The following is a 19,396-nucleotide window of genomic DNA, read 5'->3' on the forward strand; positions in this document are numbered from 1 at the left end:
CAGCCGCAGACAAAACTCACCATTATTTTGCAGGAGGCTGGTGTTAATTTACCTCCTCTGTCCCCAGTGTGACAGCTCGCTGTTGTCACACTGACCGACAGGGCCGTGATGAAACTGTCCCCACGGCCTCAGGGATCACATCAGGAAGCATGACTAAATGGGTGGAGGGCTACAGGAGCTTAGAGCCGCTATTTTGGTTTAGTGGAGCAGAGCCGTGCAATCAACAGGGATAAGCTTGAATCTTTGTATAGCTTGTTTAGAAGGCAGTGTGTCTGTGTCTGTGTGGGTGAGTGCTGTATTAACCATATCAGTATTGAGCGGTTAAGTCTTGCCCATTGGCCCAATATTAGAATAGGTTTCTATGAACATCTAAGACTAATGTGATGACAATAATAATACCAATATTGTTAATATGTGATATCTCAGTGTTTACAAGAAGAATCCCTTCTGCTTCCAATCTGTGACCGCTGCATGTTAAGACTGGCAAACAGCAGCTTTATCAGAAAAACTCGCCCAGAGAATGTAAACATGGAGATGACAGATGGCATTCTCATCAGAAAATACCCGATTTACATCCAGTTAAAAGTTTTAAGCCAATGCAACATTTGGCTGATGACAGAATCTTATGCAGAATATTTTAATGAGGATTCTGTCGCGGAAGTCGACATTGACTTTGCTTAGTCCTTCAGCTGCGTCTCAACAGCTGTCTTTATGACAGATAGTTGAAATCAGATCTATTGATCTCTTTTTTCTGTGCCCTCCTCTCCCAGATGGACTAATCAATACCCATAATCAGAACTACTTTCTGTGTCTGCCCAAATAACACACACAGAGAGACACACACGCACGAACAACATAGTTTTTGGGTGTCATAACCAGTGTTGGGCAAGTTACTGAAAATTAGTAATTAGTTACAGTTACTAGTTACTTATCTCAAAAAGTAATTGAATTACTTTACCAATTACTGCATAATAAAAGTAATTAGTTACTAGGGAAAGTATCTTTTGCGTTACTTTTAAATGTCTGCTTCAATTCTCTTATTACACATAGCTATATATTTTAGTGTTGCTGTGGCACAGTGTGGGACAAGACAACTGTCAAATTTTATCTATCATTGTACCCATTATCACTATGATGAAAAGTAAGTAGTGGAACAATAAAACACAATAGATATGTTTTGATAGGCGTATTTATTGTAGTCTCGACAGGCCTTCAAATCAAGCATTAGTACACTGTGTAGGCTAAGTTACCAGACCGGTAGCAGTGTTGCTAACTCTTTTCCAAGGAAAGTAGCTATTGGCTGCTCAGAAAGTCACTAGAAGTCGCCAGATGATGTCATACGATAATTTGCCTATCAATATATACTGCTGCACTTGTTATGCACGCCGCGGCATAGCCCGTTTTAATATAAGTGCTGACTCCGCCCACCCGGGCCAGTTTAACCCGGGCCGGTAACAATTACAAGTGAACGCTATCCTACAATCCCTGCTGTGGGAAGCGCTGTGATCATCAGACTCTCTGGATTAGACAAACAAGTAGAGAAAACCGGCATCAGCCGTACCAATTTATTGCCAAATGCTTTGGGATTCAACACATTAACATTGCTTCACTTGCGCCACCGCAAGTGATGATCATAAACCGGATACCGTAATCCAGTAACAAGTAACAAGCCCATTTAAATTTCAGTAATTATAATTGCGCTATTTAATTTGAAAAAGTAATTAGTTACATTACTAGTTACTGCCAAAAGTAGTGGAATTACAGTAACGCGTTTGTAACGCGTTATTCCCAACACTGGTCATAACACAACATCCGCTAACAATTATCAATTCCCACAAAACCCATAGTAAATTATGAAGTTTATAATTGTTTATTATTATGAACCATTTTCTAGCCTCTCATCCTCTTCCCTTTCTCCCCGTCTGTCTCATCCCATGCAGACATGCTTTGAACATAAAATACGAATTAGGAACAATAACCATCAACAAGATGCAAACCCTCAAATTCCAAGTGCCCACTTGCAATGATATAGTCTAACAGTAGTCTGAGAGTCCCACACACTCGTCAAAGAGAAAATAAAATCCTGTGGCATCCCAGTAAAACCTCTCGGGAGGGGAGGAGGCAAAAAAGCAAAACAGATTCCACACTCTTTCTGTCTCTTTGTCATGTTTTTATTGGATAAACCGCTAAAATGCCCAAACTTATATATACACACAAACAGGCCTGCGCCCAAACTGGGAGAAATCCTGGGGCTGAAACACAGACGCACCGTCCTAAAAGCATGCGGCTGCCGTTTTAGCTCGGTGTCACAGCATCTGAAATTACCCAGAGTGCCGTTGCGGAGGCAGCCATGGGGGCCCGTCGCTCTGCCCATCATTCATCCTCTCATCCATCCTGTCATCCCCAAACCCGACAGCTCGGTCTCAGACAACAGTCCACTGTCTTTAGGTCTGACTCCACAGACTCCCTTTGTACTCTGTCACTCCTTAATTACTGTTTTCCCTTCATCCGTGAAGCTAAATTACAACTGGAAGACAATGAGTGATAATCAGCGCTCACTTCATATTATGGACCTCACTCTGTAAATCAAAGCCGCTGGTGGACTCAAAGAAGGCTTTTCTCTCATGTATTTTGTTCTCAGCTCAGCCTTTACCCCGACTAGTTTGCTATCTGCAGTTTTTACTATTTTCAGAATGCATAAAACAGAATTGTTGCGCTGTTCGTCAGCAGTGTATGCCAGCGTTGGGCCTCATTAAGCTCACAAATGTCTGCGTTTGATTGCTGACCAAGGATCACTTACAAGGGCGCTGTGGTGATTTCCTCAATTATGTTGTAAGAAGCAACTCTGATCCTGCGTTGATGTTTGTATTCGAAGAGTCTTGATGCAGACCAGATTGCCTCTATCACACGCAGAGGTTGCAGATATTAACTTTACACCATATAAACATCTAAACAAAAAAATCGCCGTAACTGTGAATATACAGCGACAGTTTTTATTTGTCTCTGTAGGTGGCGGACGTACACACTCGACCCCTCGCCTTTGACACCTGACCTCAAGTTCCTCATTAGCTTCCCTGTTAGCAGAGAGCGCCGCGCAAATCCCCGGTACTTCACAGATATGCAGATCTGTTGCTCGCAGCTGCTGTCGAGTCTCGGAGGTGGCTGCCGCGGTGAGAGGCAGACGCAGACAGAGAGACAGGGTTTAAACGGCTATAAATATTTAACAGTAAGTAAAAATAGGGCTGATTTCGGCGCTGATTAGGCCACCTGTCAGTCAGAGGGCTCTATTCTCTGCAGGGTTCACTTTGAAAAGGATCTTTAAAGGGGGGGGCAACACACGAGCGTGCACATGGGTTAAGAGTTGCCACATTGCGGGGCTTTGCACAAGATAGGATCACTACCATCTAAATCCCTAGCGCCTCTTATCGCTCTTCAGGGCCCAGTTAGGTGATGTCATCCCTCATTGTGCTGCTCTAGTCCTCTATCCATCCTTCCATCCATCCCTATAACTAGCTTTTTATCTCCCTCTGACCTTAGTCTTAACCTCCATTCACAGTCTACCCCTTCTCCTCTCTGTACCTCTTTTCAGCTGAGGGACAAAGGAGATGACAGCTCATTCTTGATCTATAGTTAATGGTGACAGTACATACACGAAATGTGTTTTTAGCTAAATATAAATAATGAAGTTGATGCCTATGTATGAATTTCTTTCCAAAGCCTTTGCCTTTCCATCAAGGCAAGTTTTGATGTCTTTATTATTATTCTAAAATGTGAAAAATAGTCAAAAATAAAGAAAAATGTGTGTGTCCAAACTTTTGACTGGTAGTGTATACTGTAGGTTATGTTGCTATGGCACCATTGCTTAATTATGTTTAGTTTTATTTCAAAGACAGGAAAAAATACACACTCTTACCACTGTCCTATTTTCACATTGCCACGGAAATTGTTGTGGCACTGGCAAGGCAAGTTTCCCTGATGAGTGACAGTCCAACGGCATAATTCAGAGTATCAGATTCCTACTGAGGCCCATCATTTTGTTCCTTGCTAATCCTTGAGTGCAAGCAGGAGAAGGGAGTGACAGCGTGTCGTTAAACTAACATGGGTAAACCAGGCCTCGAGTCCTTTGACATCAGATGTAGCCCAAAGATAAACTTCCTAACACACACCACATGTCCACATGTTAAACTCCACCGGCCGAGCAATAACTCTACAGTTTACTCTATGGCTTTGATAGTGCAGCATCTACAAGTGTGTATCAGTGTGTTTGTGTTTGCGTGCGAGTGTGTGTACGTGTTTGTGTGTGTGCATGCACCCATGAGTGTGTGTTCATGCGTGAGAGAGAGTCAGAGAGAGAAAGTTTTGGTGACTCTCCCTTATTATGTTCATTAACGATATTAGCGTTGTTTCTTCCAAATATAGAAGTCAATCTCTCTCCCTCCGTCTCTTTCACCTCCCTCCCCTTCTCTTCCCCTCCGCGGTTTGATGTTCCTAATCATTTCCAGCTGCGAACTCCACATGAAAGACAACAAGCACTTGCCCGTAATAGGGTGCTGAAAGAAAGAGCGGATAGAAGGAGAGGATAGAAAAGAGGGGAGAGACTGAAAAAGAAAAGGGGGAGGTCAAGGGAGGAATGGAGATTGAATGAGAAGTGAGATGAAGCCCTTGGTCCTCGCTTCCATTTCAAGGCCTCATGTTATCATTAGCCCTGCCTTTTGTTCCTTTGCCAAAATACCCCCCCCCCCCCCCCCCCCCTCCCACCTTCCTCTCTCCTCTCTCCTTCCCTGCCATATATCTTAATTGTACCCACAGTGCCTCAGCCCATTGGCAACAGAGAGGCAGAAATTGATTGAGACTTGAGAATCCCTAATGCGAGGAATGTAGCTCACTAGAGAGCAAAGGAATGTGTCAGAGGGAAAGAAGTAAGAGAATTAAAGGAATGTTTTAGTGCTCTCCGACAGGGTTTTACTTTATTGTTAGTTATTGCCGTTAACCCTGGATTCTTATTTCAGTTCTATTTAAATAACTTTTACCCAACATTCAGGCATTCAGTTCACAAACTCCAGTCCGTCGCGTTCTGTTTTGTTACTGCTATTGCTTCAATCATGCATATAGTGGAACTGCATTTGCATTAATGTTAGGCCTCTTCTTGGCCTTCTAACATTTGAGATGATGATTGCTTTATAGACAGTGCAGTCAGGCCTGGCACCAGTCAGAGGAAGAACAGATTAGATTGGGACAACTCTACGTTTTACGGGATTTATCCATGAAAGCCTATAGAATCTCTCTCTCTCTCTCTCTCTCTCTCTCTCTCTCTCTCTCTCTCTCCCCCCATCTCTCTCTCTCTCATGGCACGAGAAGCTATAAAAGTCCAGAGCAGAGAGCTGCAGCTGGGGCTGAGAAGCAGAGAGCAGCGGACTCTCACTCTGACACTAACTGATGTTTTACAGAGACAAACTGCAGAGGACAGCAGGATCCATCTGGACCAGCGCCCACATCTGGAGGAGAAAAGAATAGAGAGGACAGGAGGAGAGGAGAGGAGAGCAGAGGAGAGGAGAGGAGAGGAGAAGGAGAGGAGTTGTGAGAGATTAAAGGGAAAAAAAAGCAAGGCGTATGGTTGAATGAGAGAGGAGCAGAGAGGGACGGCCTGGGTGGATGAAAATGAAGAAAAGGGGTAAGGAGTAAACAGGGATTGAGAAAGGAAAAAAAAGTAAGAGCTGGAATAACAGTCTGCTGATGTCATACACCTCCTGTCCCTCTTGGGAGAGGGTTGGGAGAGTAGAGGTGAGGTTTGGGCGAGGTTTTGGGCTAGATGTTGCCCGATCATGATCACTAGACACTGCTTGTTAATCTGCACCACATCCCAGACAGGACGCCACCCCCCACCCCCACCCCCTCATCCGTAGCATTATATACCACTGAAAGATGACTCTGGATGATGTGTGTGAGTGTTGAGTTGCACAGCGCTGATGACGGGGTGTGCGTCAGAGGTCTAAGTGGACCCTCGGAGAGCGATCCACCCTATCTGCAGAGACAGAGGGGAGAGAGAAGGAGAGCGACAGACAGCGTATACGAGAAAGAGAAAGACCAAGAAGAAAAAGACAGAGAGAGATTATGTGCAGACGCGAGGAGGAGCAAGGCAGATGAGTGATGAGGTCTGGTTCTTTGCTAATGCTCCAGTGAGGGATCACTCCTCTACTGTCCCGGCCAGCGATGAATGGCTCTCCACGGACAGAAAGCTCCGGGCCCGAGCGCTGGCTGAATCCGATACTCGGCACGCTCTTCCTGGCTGTTTTTCACATGGTCCTTACCAGGCTGACATGTGCTGTGTGAGACTTTGGTTGCGTCTTTCAACAGATATATAGTCCGTCAATGAACTGCGCAATGTGTAAATCAAGTTATCGTATAAAAATCTTTAACAGCTGTAAGTATGCTGGATGAATTTACTTTTGTCGTACAGTAAGTCGGGATGGTTTGCAGATGCTCCACTGCAGCACCACGTTCTGAAGCCAGTTTATGTTTTGATGCATCATGATTTTTGATGCATCATGATTTTATTCCGTCGATTAAGGCTGTGAAATGCTGGCAGAAAGGCAACGTACCTAAAAAGTACTTTAAAATGAAACTACACAGCTGGTGGATCTGAACATGCAGGTGGTTGGCAAGTGCAAATGCAAGGTCTGATTGGTCAGATATCATTAACATTCAAGGCATTTAGCTGAGTCTTGAGTCGCCTTCACATCATATCGGAAGAAGTGGAAGAACGGGATGGTATCTTCTTTCGGTTTAAGTTTAATTCATTGGAACATCCGAAAATGTTTAATTTATGCATTTAAAATCAACGATAAACGAACTGCAGCAGATACTACAAGCTTTTCCTAAGTAGGGTTGATTTTATTAGTGTAAACTAGTGCAGTGCCCGTTCAAAACATGCCTGTTCGGAACGGGCCGATTGCTTGGCCTCCGGTATTGCTGCATGCAGCTTTCTCGAGAACCGCTCGTCCAAACAGCTTCACACTCGACACTGCACTTCCAGTCACTTGCTTTGAGACCCGCTGCTGCACAGAGCGCTGTTCGCTTGTTTATTCAAAGTTTATTAATATTGAACGTGTTGTGTGTCCAATCTGACACTGCACGTCCTTGGGTCCCCAGCAATACACCCGCCAAGTGCGAAGTAGATCGGACAAACGGTTCTCGAGATATGCGAAGGGACACACATACAGACAGAGATTCCTTGCTTTATAGTATGATATAACCAATAATTTTGATTTTTATTACCTTGTAGTTCCCTGCTATGTTTACTGCCCTTATTGATACACTTCCGCAATTTGTAACACCAAGTGGGAAGTAACGGATCCCACAAAATATTCCCACATGTCCTACTTGTAATTACCACTAGGACATTAATGTTTTTTCCCAGTCGGCGGCTCGCATTAGCGATAAATCCAATATCATATGAACGCAGCATTCCCCAAAGCAACTTACAGTGAGTAAGGAGGTTCAGTATCTTGCTCCAGAGCCACTTCAACAAAACACATGGCTGTTGAGGGGATCCAAACCTGTGACTTTTCAGTTATGGGGCAGCCTCTCTAACCACTACACCACCCTGCCACCCCACAATACACCCCATTAATGATCCATCAAGAACAAAAACCCTGCTTAAGTATGAAAGATCCACATGGCGTATACCCGCAAATATCATGGTGACGAGTGCTATGCAAGCATAAACTACGCGGTTGACTGTAGCGCAGGAGAGATTTAGATGCTGAAAGGTATGGGCTGCCGTCTGTGTTTGTGTTGCTATGTACTTGTGTGTTTATCATTGCGGGATACCTCAGGAGAGTATGATGATGAATGGTTGTGTGTGGCGGAGGCAGTCTGGGCCGGTCAGGGATCAGAGAATAGGCTCAGACGGGGGAGGAATTCCTGCCTGGCAGACGCTCTCATCTGACCTGCAGAACTCTTAATGTGTGTGTGTGTTTATTAGATTACCTTATCAGCACTCAAACTGTACATTTTTGTTTTTCATTGTGACAGTTTGGATAAGCAAAGCAGATGCGGAATACAGTAACAAGCTGAGTCAGTAAAATTTGATGCAAGCTACCGGACCATGTGGTGTTAGCATTGGATGCAGTGCTGTCAGATGGATTGACAGGATGAAAATGTGCTGATGACAGAGTTGATCCTTATGGGCTCCTGTCTTTTCTAGAGGCTTGCTGCTACTGCTTGCACCTTGAACTGGCGTTGGCTTTGAGAATAGTCAGTGACATGTATTCTAGTCTTTTTGTCTCTCTGTCTATTTTTGTCTATTTCTGCCCCCCCTCCCTCCAATCTCTCTCCCTCTGTTTATTTTTTCTGTCTCAGCATCTCAAGACTGGAACCACATAACCGCTGTACTGTATTTAGTGTGTTGCAGCAAACACCCAAATCATTACATCTTTTATTTTATTGCTCCCTAAGTTACTATAAAAGTGTGTTTGCATAGAGGTTTTCTTAGTGCAACCTTGTGTTTGTCGTGCATTTTTTTTTTCCAGCATAAGGAATCCATACCATACTGCAGAGGGTTTTTAAATTTTACAGTGTGTGGAGAATCGATGTGCTGCTCTGCTTCTTGTTCCCAGTCTCAGTTCTAGTACCCCATTCACAGATTTTGCCTTATACTTGCAAGTGGTACTCATGTACCCCATGTCCAACCCAACCATGTCCAGTGATTCACTTTAGCACCTTTCAGTAGTCCTGCCTTTCTTTTTCTCTTTCTTTCTTTCTTTCTTTCTTTCAGTCTTTCTTTCTTTCTTTCTTTCTTCCTTTCTTTCTAGTCGTGTCCCCTTTACTGCCTTATCCAGAGTAGGACACCCTATCCCTCTTTGTTGTGCGAATGGACAGATTTTCTGGGGTAAAAATGGAGGTGACGATGAAATCACCCCTTCCACCAGGTGGGCAGTCATGGCTGTTTAAAACTCCTTAATTAGATTTAGTGAAAAGGATGGGGTCATCAGTGTGTGTGTGTGTGTGTGTGTGTGTGTGTGTGTGTGTGTGTGTGTGTGCATGTGAGTATTTGTCCAGTCCTTCTCACCACAGGTGGCTAATCCATCACAACAGCCAGAAAGATATGAGGAACACCCAGATATAAGCCTAGATCCCAAAGATAGTCTTACCCTCAATGCTGCACTGCATAGGAAGTCCCAGCGATGATCTAAAATCCCCAACAGTAAACACTGACCAAAGGAAGAGGTATAACCCCAAAAATACCACAACAGTCTAGCCATGGTAATAGGGCGACGCAAAACCCTAAAGGAGGATTTATAATATTACCGTGTTTTAATATCCTTTAGGAGCAACAGTATGAGGCAAGGTGGTAGTGTTACAGTCTGTTATATAGGCAGTAGGAAGCGCAGGAGAGAGGTAAGCCTAATGTTGAAGACATGTGTCGGAGGGACGGAAGGAAGGTCGTTGCCGGATTGCCGGATGTCTCCTACGGTGGTCCCAGGCTCTGTGGGGTTTAGAGCCAGGCCGAGGTCAGATGTAGGATTCAGCTGTGTGATGAAATCATTATACAATAAGACCAGACACAAGACACACTTCTTTTACCTCTTACCTTACTTTACCTTTTACCTTTTTTTTTATATTTTAACCTAGACCTTTTAACCTAAAGTCAACTGCACATGCTTGCTTTTTTCCAGCAACACCCTGCTTCACATTCATACAGTTACACACATTCACACCTGGGAGCTGCTTAGCACAACCATAGTTTCTACTGTTGGCTCTACTGGAGCAGTTTGGGGTTCAGTGCCTTGTTCAAGGGAACCTCGACAGTAGTTGTTGATAGTGGGGAGAGCATTACGTATTCACTTTCATCCACCTTTTTTGCAAGCCTAGTCACAAACCTGCTGCATCCAACCTCTAGGCTACAGCTGCCCCCATGTAATCATAATTTGACCTCTTTCTCACACTCACGCTGTGCAAGGCAAGTTTATTTATATAGCACTTTCGTACACAAAGGCAATTCAAAGTGCTTTATACAATGTAGGTAAGACATTAGATAAGAAATACAGGGTAAGATAAATAAAAAACAAATACAAATCGATAAAGTGTATAATAGAAGAGAATAACTAAAGAATTAAAATGCACAAAAAGAGAATAAAAATCAAGTTGCATGTGCAGTATATTATCCTCCCTCCATTAGGACATTTACAATATTCACAGTAAAACTGAATTTCACTCCAATGTATGGCAACATGTTTTACAGGAAAATAAATGTATCCTCAAAAAAAGAACAGTTTAAAATCAGAAATACTAGGTAATCCAACTCTTTAGAGATCTGAGTCAACTGTTGCCTTCTGGGAAGAGGCCGCTTGACGGTGAGGCAGTGATGTCATGAGGTCTCCTGGATCTTGGCTGGGCTTCAAGGCTTCAAGATCTGAGAGAGAATGCTACTTTTAACAACCACCATAAACGCCACCAAACAATGTTATGGGACAGTGTAAAACTTCAGTCAGAGGCAGGAGCCCCAGAGCTCAGAGGACATTTCCTCTTTGTGTTTTGCAAGGAAATCTTTGTTGTATTATGGGATTTGGACTATTTTAATAGATTTAGTCGGAGCATACAGTGTATATTTATGTGTGTGTGAGTGTGTGTGTGTGTGTGTGTGTGTGCACGCATGTGCAATGCAAGGAGGATGTTAGATAGAAATGAGACAAAATAGGTCAAAGGTTAGGTCAGGACCTCTGCCCGTTGTGTGACTTTATATAAACAGTTTGAAATCCTTTGTAGAGAGAAATGGAGTAAGGATTAATGTCAGAACCATGACTGAGGTTTTTCACATGGCTCACTCAGTGTGTGTGTGTGTGTGTGTGTGTGTGAGAGAGAGACAGAGAGAGAGAGAGAGAGTGTGTGTGTGTGTGTGTGTGTGTGTGTGTGTGTGTGTGTATGCATGCCTTCTCCACTGGGTGAGTGGCACTGTCACAGTTTGACAGTCTGTGTCTTATTTAAATGCCAGTTAAAAGCCAGTTCTGACTTGACCTTCCAACATCCATCAGCATGCCTCTCCTGACCCCTGAACCTAACTCACAACCCGTCAACACTTCCTCCACTCCACTCCTCTCCTCTCCTCTCCTTTCCTCTCCTGTCCTCTCCTCTCCTCTATCTGTTGCATCTTGTCCTTACTCTATATTTTTCTACCCCCCCCTCTCCCTCTTCCATCATGACCTTCTTTTTATTACTTCACTGTCTTTCTGTAAAGGTTACCTGTCAGTTCTCTCTTCCTGTATCCATGGTTACGCAGCCCCTCCTGTGTCTTTGCCAGTTTTTCACACACACCACAGAGAGGTTTTTTTTTTTACTGATCATGGATATCTGTGATCTATAAAAAGTGAATTACTCTCACAGACACTCAGTTTATAGCACTCTGGAAATCATAACAAGTGGTGTTATGGCGTGTGATATTTGGACAAGTGCAGAAGTATGGGACCGTCTTATGGATGTTATGGTGATACCAGAAGGCCCTAAGCTCATATATGATGTAGGTTTTCCTTCATACAGACTTCTTGACCCGCTTGGTTTGTGTAGGTGTGACTCCTTTGAAACCATTCTGTCTCTTGGGCTGTTAGGCGCCACTGGACCGTACGTCTCATACTACGTGTCTCTGTTTCTTCAGGTGTCGGCCACAGATGAGGACCGCGGTTCGTTTGGTGCCATATCCTACACCCTGGGTTCGGGTTCTGGAGCCTCGGTGCCGACCCAGTTCACCATAGACAAGGAGACCGGCCGGCTGTGTACCAGCTCTGCTCTGGACCGGGATGAAGGATCAGACAACTTTGACCTCTCTGTCACCGCCACCGATGGAGTACGAACAGATTTACCTTAAACTATGACTTCACAAACAATATAATTGATTAGTAGTTGTGATGTTTCTAACCTTTTCATTCTATCTGACAAATCAACCCTTAACCTTTGCATGTTTTGATTGATCAAAGCTGACCATAATTGAAGCAGCTGATTTGTGTTGACAAAAAGCTTGGCCTGCTCAGTGTTGACGCTCTTTATCCGTCAGAATGACAGCAACCACGACAAATTAAAGATGTGTGCAGCTGAACTCAAATAAATCTGATGAAAGACACACTCAGGACATCTTTAAGATGACAGCATCCTGTCCCTTACCCAGTGTCTTCAAAAAGCAAAAGGGAAACAGCAATGGCATGGCAAAGCAATCAGAGGAAAAGAGACGGGGGGGAGTGGGGAGAGAAAGTTAAAGAAGTAGGAAAACAGATCCATTTAAACAGTCCATTTAAGTTACCATTTAAGTTAAATATGATGCCATACTTGACCATTTAACAATCCACATTTACGCACCCTCAATTCTAGGAGCCTGCCTTCCCCATAGACCCATACACACTTAAAGTATCACTTAATCACATTGGATGCACTGGAAGAGGTACTGGAACTGTACATATGGTGCAATATAACATTAATTCCCAAGACCCAAGACCGTTTGGTTATATTACAGACAACTCAGAATACATAACCATATTGTTGTTACAAAATGTGTATATATATACAGTATATAGTATTTGTAGTATTAGTATTATTCATGTTTTGATCTCCTCCTCCTTTTCTCAATCTTTTGTGTGTGTGAGTTTCCCCTTTTTGGCTAAAGGTTGATTTTAATTCACTTTTATAATACACAACCCACCCCCAACAGTATATCCTCTGTCCCACCCCCACCCCCACCCCCACCCCATCCCATCCCCGGCTCCATCCAGCTGGTGTCTGTTCCCTTCGTCTCGACTTGCTCTGTTATTAATGGTCTCGTAAAACTAGGCCTGAAAATACAGTGTAATGAGTGCAAACTATTCCCCTCACTGATAAATGCGTACGACTCCTGATTGGCTCCATATTTCATGGATCTTCAGCAGAGAACTCTTCTTTTTGCCTTCCTTCAAGCCGCTTCATCTTTACAGTGTGACATAAATCAATGTCACAGTTTCATAGCATGAAAGTCCTGTACTATTGCCTGTCACTGAGGGATAGAAAACGAATTTGGATGCCGTCTTCAGGGATATACAGTGCAGGAAGGGAGGACGAGCCATAATGAAAATAATCATCCTTATTCCTTCGCCTTGCCTCCCTCTATCTCAATAAACTAGTCAGTTAAATTATGCGTAGGTGCACACTCATGTTACTACATATACACTGTTCACATAATGTTTTCATCTAATGTATTTTGAATCAAATCTAATTCAAATGTTTGTGTTAATTTCTTTTCCAGGGCGGTCTGAGCTCGGTGGTCGGTGTCAGGGTGTCGGTGGTGGACATCAATGACAACCGTCCCGCTTTCTACCCCGTCCTCTACACAGTCAGCCTCAGCACCCACAGCGCCCCGGGAACCTCCGTCGTCAAGGTAACGGCCAACGACCCTGACTCTGGGGAAAACGGCAGGGTGACTTACCGCACCGTACCTGGTGGAGGCTCCGCTTTCTTCACCCTCAACAAGGACACTGGTACGTGTGTATGTGTATGTGTGTGTGTGTGTATGTGTGTGCGGTAGTGTGTGTGTGTCCATGTGTATATACAGTATACTTGTAAATATATAAGTATACTTGTATACGTGTATATGTTATATACACATATATAACATATGTGTGCATGTGTATGTACTGATACACATACTGTACAGATATAGATGTGTTTGTGTGTTATTAGTTGTTATTAGCTTAGTTTAGTTTAGTTTAGTTAAACAAAGAATAGGAATGTGCTTGTGTAGAAAGTGTTTTTAATAGAGGAACAAGGGAAAAGGTTAACTTAGTCATCATCTTCTTCTCTCCCACTTTCTTCCTCTGCAGGTGTGATCTCTCTCTCCCGCTCGCTCCACGGTAAAGCCAACACGGTGATCTCCATGGTGATATCAGCCGAGGACGGCGGAGGTCTGACGGCGCCGGTCAACGCCAGGGTGAACGTGAGCGTGGTGGGAGGCTCGGTGGCGCCTCCCGTGTTCGAACAGGCGCAGTACTACTTCACCGTGTCCGAGGACGTTCTCAGAGGCACGGCTGTGGGAGTGGTGCGCGCCGCTGCCAAGACAGGTGAGGAAGTGTTCGGTCTCAGTGTCCTGCCGAAGACTTTCACTCTGAGAAACAAGAAGTATTGTACTGTATGTCTGTGTTTCATGGTTATTATCGTACACTAAAACTAAAGCTGAAAGATGAAAACTAGGTGTTAAAAAACATTAGAGACTGTGAAAAATGAAAACTAGCTAAAATACTACTCTAAAATAAAATAAAAATGTGAAATGTTTTAGTTTTCATATTTTCCTTTATGTCCACAGTACAAAAGATAATGCATTTTGGGCTGAGAATATTTGGCTATTTTTACTGAATACTAAAATCATGTAAATACATTTTTTAAATAATTCCAGATTTATTGTTTGTATTACACAATACCTGTTGGAAACATAAACAAAACATCTGTTCTGAACTTCTATCATGATACCACCCCTATCAAAAATAGTACAAGTAGAAAAAAATAAATACATTTAATTAAACACTTATAAAAAAGAAAAAATAAATAAATAAAATAAAATAAAACTCCCAAATCCACACTAAAAAATAACTAAAACAAAAGTGAAATTGAAATAAAAAATGTAAAACTATAAAAAAAAAAAAAAAGAAAAAGTAATCAAAAACTATAATAACCCTGCTGTGTTCATTCCGTCTTTGGTAACTTCAGGCTTATTTTTTTCTGTTTCATATGCTTTGCCAACGCAAGCCTATTCTACATGACTTACCTGACAAGGCAGAACTGCACAGAAGAACAGAAGTCCCGGGACAGAAAATGCATTCCTGACCACTTCCATGTTACCTTAATGGAGTGGAGAGTGTACGATGCCTTACCTCTCACTCGAGCAGTTGTACAAATAGACAAGCAACAGGAGCACACACTCCATTAGGAAATCACATCCATCACACAGCGCGGGCTTTACCAGGGATTATTTTCACTCTGGCCAGACATTTATTTTCCCACAGTATTAATGACGGAGAAATGGATTTGGATGGGCTGCGATTCTGAGTGGGAGTCAAGAGTGAAGTGGTGCAGTGGACAGAAGCGCTCTCATCTGTCTGTGTATCTTTCTGTGAATCCAGCTCTTGATAACACTTGAATGAGATATGAACTGATGGGTCTGATGTGATTTTTTATGTATTTTGAATGCACTTACCTGACGAAGAATGGAGAATCATCAGTTCTATTGGCACAACACAGTATACTGTATGTGCAAACTCTTTCTCTCCGTGTCTTGGTCTTTTTCTCACTCTTCTCATACTCTCTCTCTTCCCTCCAGGCGTGTCTAAGGATATCTTCTACTCCATCTCGTCTGGAGACCCAGACGGTTACTTCACAGTGGACAGTGCTTCTGGTACCATCCGCACCGCCCTTCCTCTGGACCACGAGACTTGCTCCAGTCTGGACCTGGAGATCCAGGCACGCTACGGTTCCCCTCCGGCCTACGGGACCAGTCGAGTTCGCCTCACCGTCTCAGACGTCAACGACAACGCCCCCACCTTCCTGCCCTCCTCCTCGGAGTCCCTCCTTTTACCCGAGATCACCAAAATGGGGACCGTTATCTACCGCATCCAGGCCACCGACCGGGACTCGGGTCATAACGGTCAGCTCAGCTTCGACCTGGTCTCTGCCGGGGCGGCGGGCAGCAGTGGCCAGAGGACGTTCGGCGTTGACCGGGGCAGCGGGGAAGTGCGTCTGATTGGGAGTCTGTCTTACGAAAGCGTCCCTCGCTATGACCTTCAGGTGATTGCGAAAGATGGCGGGGCGCCACAGCTGAGCTCCACCTTCACCCTCGTGGTGCACATCCAGGCGCAGGACGCACAAGGCCCCAACTTCGACACCCTGACCTACCGAGTGGAGCTGCGGGAGAACACGCCGCTCAACACGCGTTTCCTCCAGGTCCGAGCTCTCAACAGAGAGGCTGCTGGGAACGGCGGAGGCTCCTCCTCGTCTTCCTCTTCCTCCTCCCCCGTGTCGTACCGGCTGCGGCCCGACGGCGACGCTGCCGGGTTCGGCATCATGCCGGACAGCGGCTGGCTGTTTGTGCGCAGCTCTCTGGACCGTGAGGCCAAGGACATGTTCCTGCTGACTGTCCTGGCCACCTCAGGCCTCGGGGGGGCTGGCAGGACCGGCAGCGCCACGGTGAGGGTGACGGTGACCGATGAGAACGACAATTCCCCCAGACTGAGCCAGGAGAGGGTGTTCCTGGCCGTCAGAGAGAACCTGCTGGCTGGGACAGGTTTCGGCAGGGTGTCCGCTACGGACAGAGACGCAGGACTCAACGCTCGCCTCACCTACAGACTGCTGCACACTGACAGGCACTTCCAGATCAACTCACAGACCGGTGAGGAGAAACAACATTCACTTTTTCACTGGGATTTGAGAAGGCAATGTTTACTTCCTTGATTTGATGTATTTCCTGTTGAAACAGGATGTTGGGGCGGGACATAATGGAGTGAGGGATCATTCAAAAGTCTAAACCAATTTAATATCAGTCAGGGAGAGTAAGGCAGATTTATTTAATGGGAGGGGCGGAGGGGCGGGATTGTTCAAAAATCTGTGATGGTTTTATTGGTTGGAATTTCTATTTACTCCTACTAGAGCAGCATGAGTTTACCATTAAAGATACCAGAAGTAATGGGAGTTCATTTCATGGGGACTTAAAATATCAGTGAGTTGTGTTGTAATAGTATTGCACTGTATGAAATGTAGTTAGTAAACACAGTAACTACTTTCCAACCAGCACAAATACCAGTATGATACAGTTTTAAGGCAGCGTTTGAGGAATTCATGTTTTTTCTTTGTCTTCAGGTGAGATCAGCACCCGCCTGGCCCTGGACAGAGAGCAGCAGTCCAGCTATCAGGTGGTTGTGGTGGTGCAGGACGGGGGCACGCCACCCCGCAGCGCCACCGGCACCGCCCACATCACTGTGCTGGACGAGAACGACAACGCCCCCAGCTTCAGCCACGCCCAGCCGGACAGGGAGCTGCTCATAACGGTGAGAATGAAGGGAGATGAGAGAGAGAGTGGGGGTAAAGAGCAGGTGCTTTGAGAAATGTAACAAGATGAAGAATGATGAAGGGAGTGTAAAGATCTGTCTCTCACTTACAATTAAAACATTTAATTGAGGAAAAAACATATTGCTGCTGTCAGGTGAAAACCTTGTCTCTCCAAAATGTCAGCTTTTCAGGAGCTAAGAAAAACAGCCTTGGTTTCCCATTGACCACCAAGTAATTTTTGGTTTATCCAGTGGGGTTTGAAAGGGTTTCCTAAAAACCAAGGGGTCGTAGAGTTTCCCCAACCCATAGAGAAATGTATTGCTTCAATTGAAGTTAAAACATGAAAATTGGTGTTACACGGTATTCACATGACAGCAGTGATATGTTTTGTGACCTGCCTGGCCAAATGGCTGACTTTGTATGTTTTTTCTCCATGAAATGTTTGAAAAGTAAGTGACAATTTGTGAAAGATTGTTTTCCAGTTTTGTAGGCTACCAAGTCTTATCCTATGCACCGGTCACCAACAGTTCTCAGTTTGTTTCCCTCCTAACCCTAAGGAAAGAAAGGATCAAGGACATGGAAAGTGAATGAGAAAGATAAGACGATATCTAGAAAATGGAATAGGAGGTACTGTATGCATAAGAAAAACATGAATATGAATGATGTTCTCTCTTCCATTGTAGGTGATGGAGGGGCTTCAGTCTGGTACAGTCCTGGGGACAGTCACAGCTAAAGACCCCGATGAGGGAGAGAACGGCACCGTCTACTACTCTTTATCAGGTGAGTCTCATTGTAAATCATCTCACAGTTACATTTCTATCGACTGATCTACTTACCTGCCATAGTGTTGAAATTGTCATACGTTTACATGACCCCACAATCGTTAAATTCTGTTTTATTGCTTTTATTGCTTTATTATTACTATTCTTATTGTTTTTACTGTTTTATTGCCTTCATTGCCTATTGTCTTTTATTACCTTTTCTGCTGCAACGCCCTAATTTCCCCACGGGGATCAATAAAGTTTCATCCTATTGTCTTATCTCATCATAACATTGAGCTGATCCCTGTGTCCGGTTTGTGCTCCGAAGGCTCCAGAGCGGAGCGTTTCTCCCTGAACCCGACCAGCGGCGAGCTGCGAACCTCTTCCCCTCTGAGATGGGCGGAGAGAGCGGAGTACAGCTTCACTGTGACAGCCGCTGACCATGGAGCGCCGGGCCTCAGCTCCACCTGCCAGCTACGCATACAGGTATACTTACATAATGTGTACATATTCGTATCCCTGTCCCCTCCAGCCACACACAAACGCAAACATGTACACATATAAAATCCTGATCATGCTGCATCTATTCACATCATCTCTTACAAACACACATACACTTCTTATGTATTTTTGTTGCTTTCTACTCTGACACATTCCCTAGGTTTCAGGCAAATGGACAGGGAGGCCAACCAGCTGCCCAGAAACCGAAACTGTCATATCTAGATATTACCTCAGTCCTTATGCATTCCTCGCTTCGAGTTCTCAGTCTCCCGAGTAATTTCCTCAAACCGCGCACAAAGCGAACAGTATAACTGTAGATGAAGTTGGAAAAGGAGGCTAAAAAATGAGAGGGAGAGAAACTGAATCTGTGCCTGTAAAAACAAAAGCATCTATCCAATCTAGTGTGTGTTTCCTGCTTCAGAGGTGAGTGGGGTAACCCAAACCCAAGGTGAGAAACCCTGAGCTGCAGGAGGGAGCTGGTCTGGACTGAGTTATTGTTCTGGACTTTCTGCAGGAGGGTCAATCCTACATATCAACACACAATATCAGGAATTCAACGACAGGAAACAAAAGGGGGAAAAAGCGCGCACGGCCTGCCACAGAGGCATTTAGCCAGCGAAGGGTGGTGTCGTGCTTTGACTGCGGAGCTTTGAGCTTAGTGTTTTATTCGTGATTTGATTTCAGAAAGGAAAATGATGCTAATTACAGTTGGGAGTGCTTGCCTTAGATTTCGCCTGCGCCCTGCTTGTGCGACACTGAGATTAGACAGAGGGGAAACAGGCACCTTGGAATCAAATGTTCCCAGATGAGATTTGATGAGAGCCAGCTGCATCGAATCTCTCTGATCGCACGGAGAGAAAGGGAATACACCACTGTACGGTAGCAGGCAGCGTGATACACACACGCACTCCCCCAGACACAATGAGACACACACACACACACACACACACACACACACTGTAATGACACATTCAAACACACTCATGAGATAACATTTCCAGATAATGATTTTGAGATAACATTTCACATAGCTGTGGGTAAAATCAAACACAGGGGTGCAGTTATACACCACAAACACGCATGGGGGA

The 19,396-nt window shown here is 44.4% G+C and overlaps 1 protein-coding gene across 1 annotated transcript in view; it reads left to right on the plus strand.

Moving 5' to 3' along the window:
- Nucleotides 1-19,396, plus strand: part of LOC139645322 (protocadherin-16-like) — a gene marked incomplete at its 5' end in the record, with an annotated part of 74,569 nt that overhangs the window by 39,834 nt on the left and 15,339 nt on the right. Inside the window, 7 exons of the mRNA XM_071521013.1 lie at nt 11,651-11,839; nt 13,262-13,493; nt 13,836-14,072; nt 15,326-16,390; nt 16,858-17,045; nt 17,730-17,826; nt 18,136-18,293. Coding sequence (XP_071377114.1) covers nt 11,651-11,839; nt 13,262-13,493; nt 13,836-14,072; nt 15,326-16,390; nt 16,858-17,045; nt 17,730-17,826; nt 18,136-18,293 — 2,166 coding nt within the window. The remainder of the gene's footprint in view (nt 1-11,650; nt 11,840-13,261; nt 13,494-13,835; nt 14,073-15,325; nt 16,391-16,857; nt 17,046-17,729; nt 17,827-18,135; nt 18,294-19,396) is intronic.

The sequence above is a fragment of the Centroberyx affinis genome, unplaced genomic scaffold, assembly GCF_046629955.1.
Source record: "Centroberyx affinis isolate AG114_WGS23_722 - 3 ecotype Tasmania unplaced genomic scaffold, CSIRO-AGI_Caff_v1 ptg000844l_1, whole genome shotgun sequence".
Taxonomy (NCBI): Eukaryota; Metazoa; Chordata; class Actinopteri; order Beryciformes; family Berycidae; genus Centroberyx; species Centroberyx affinis.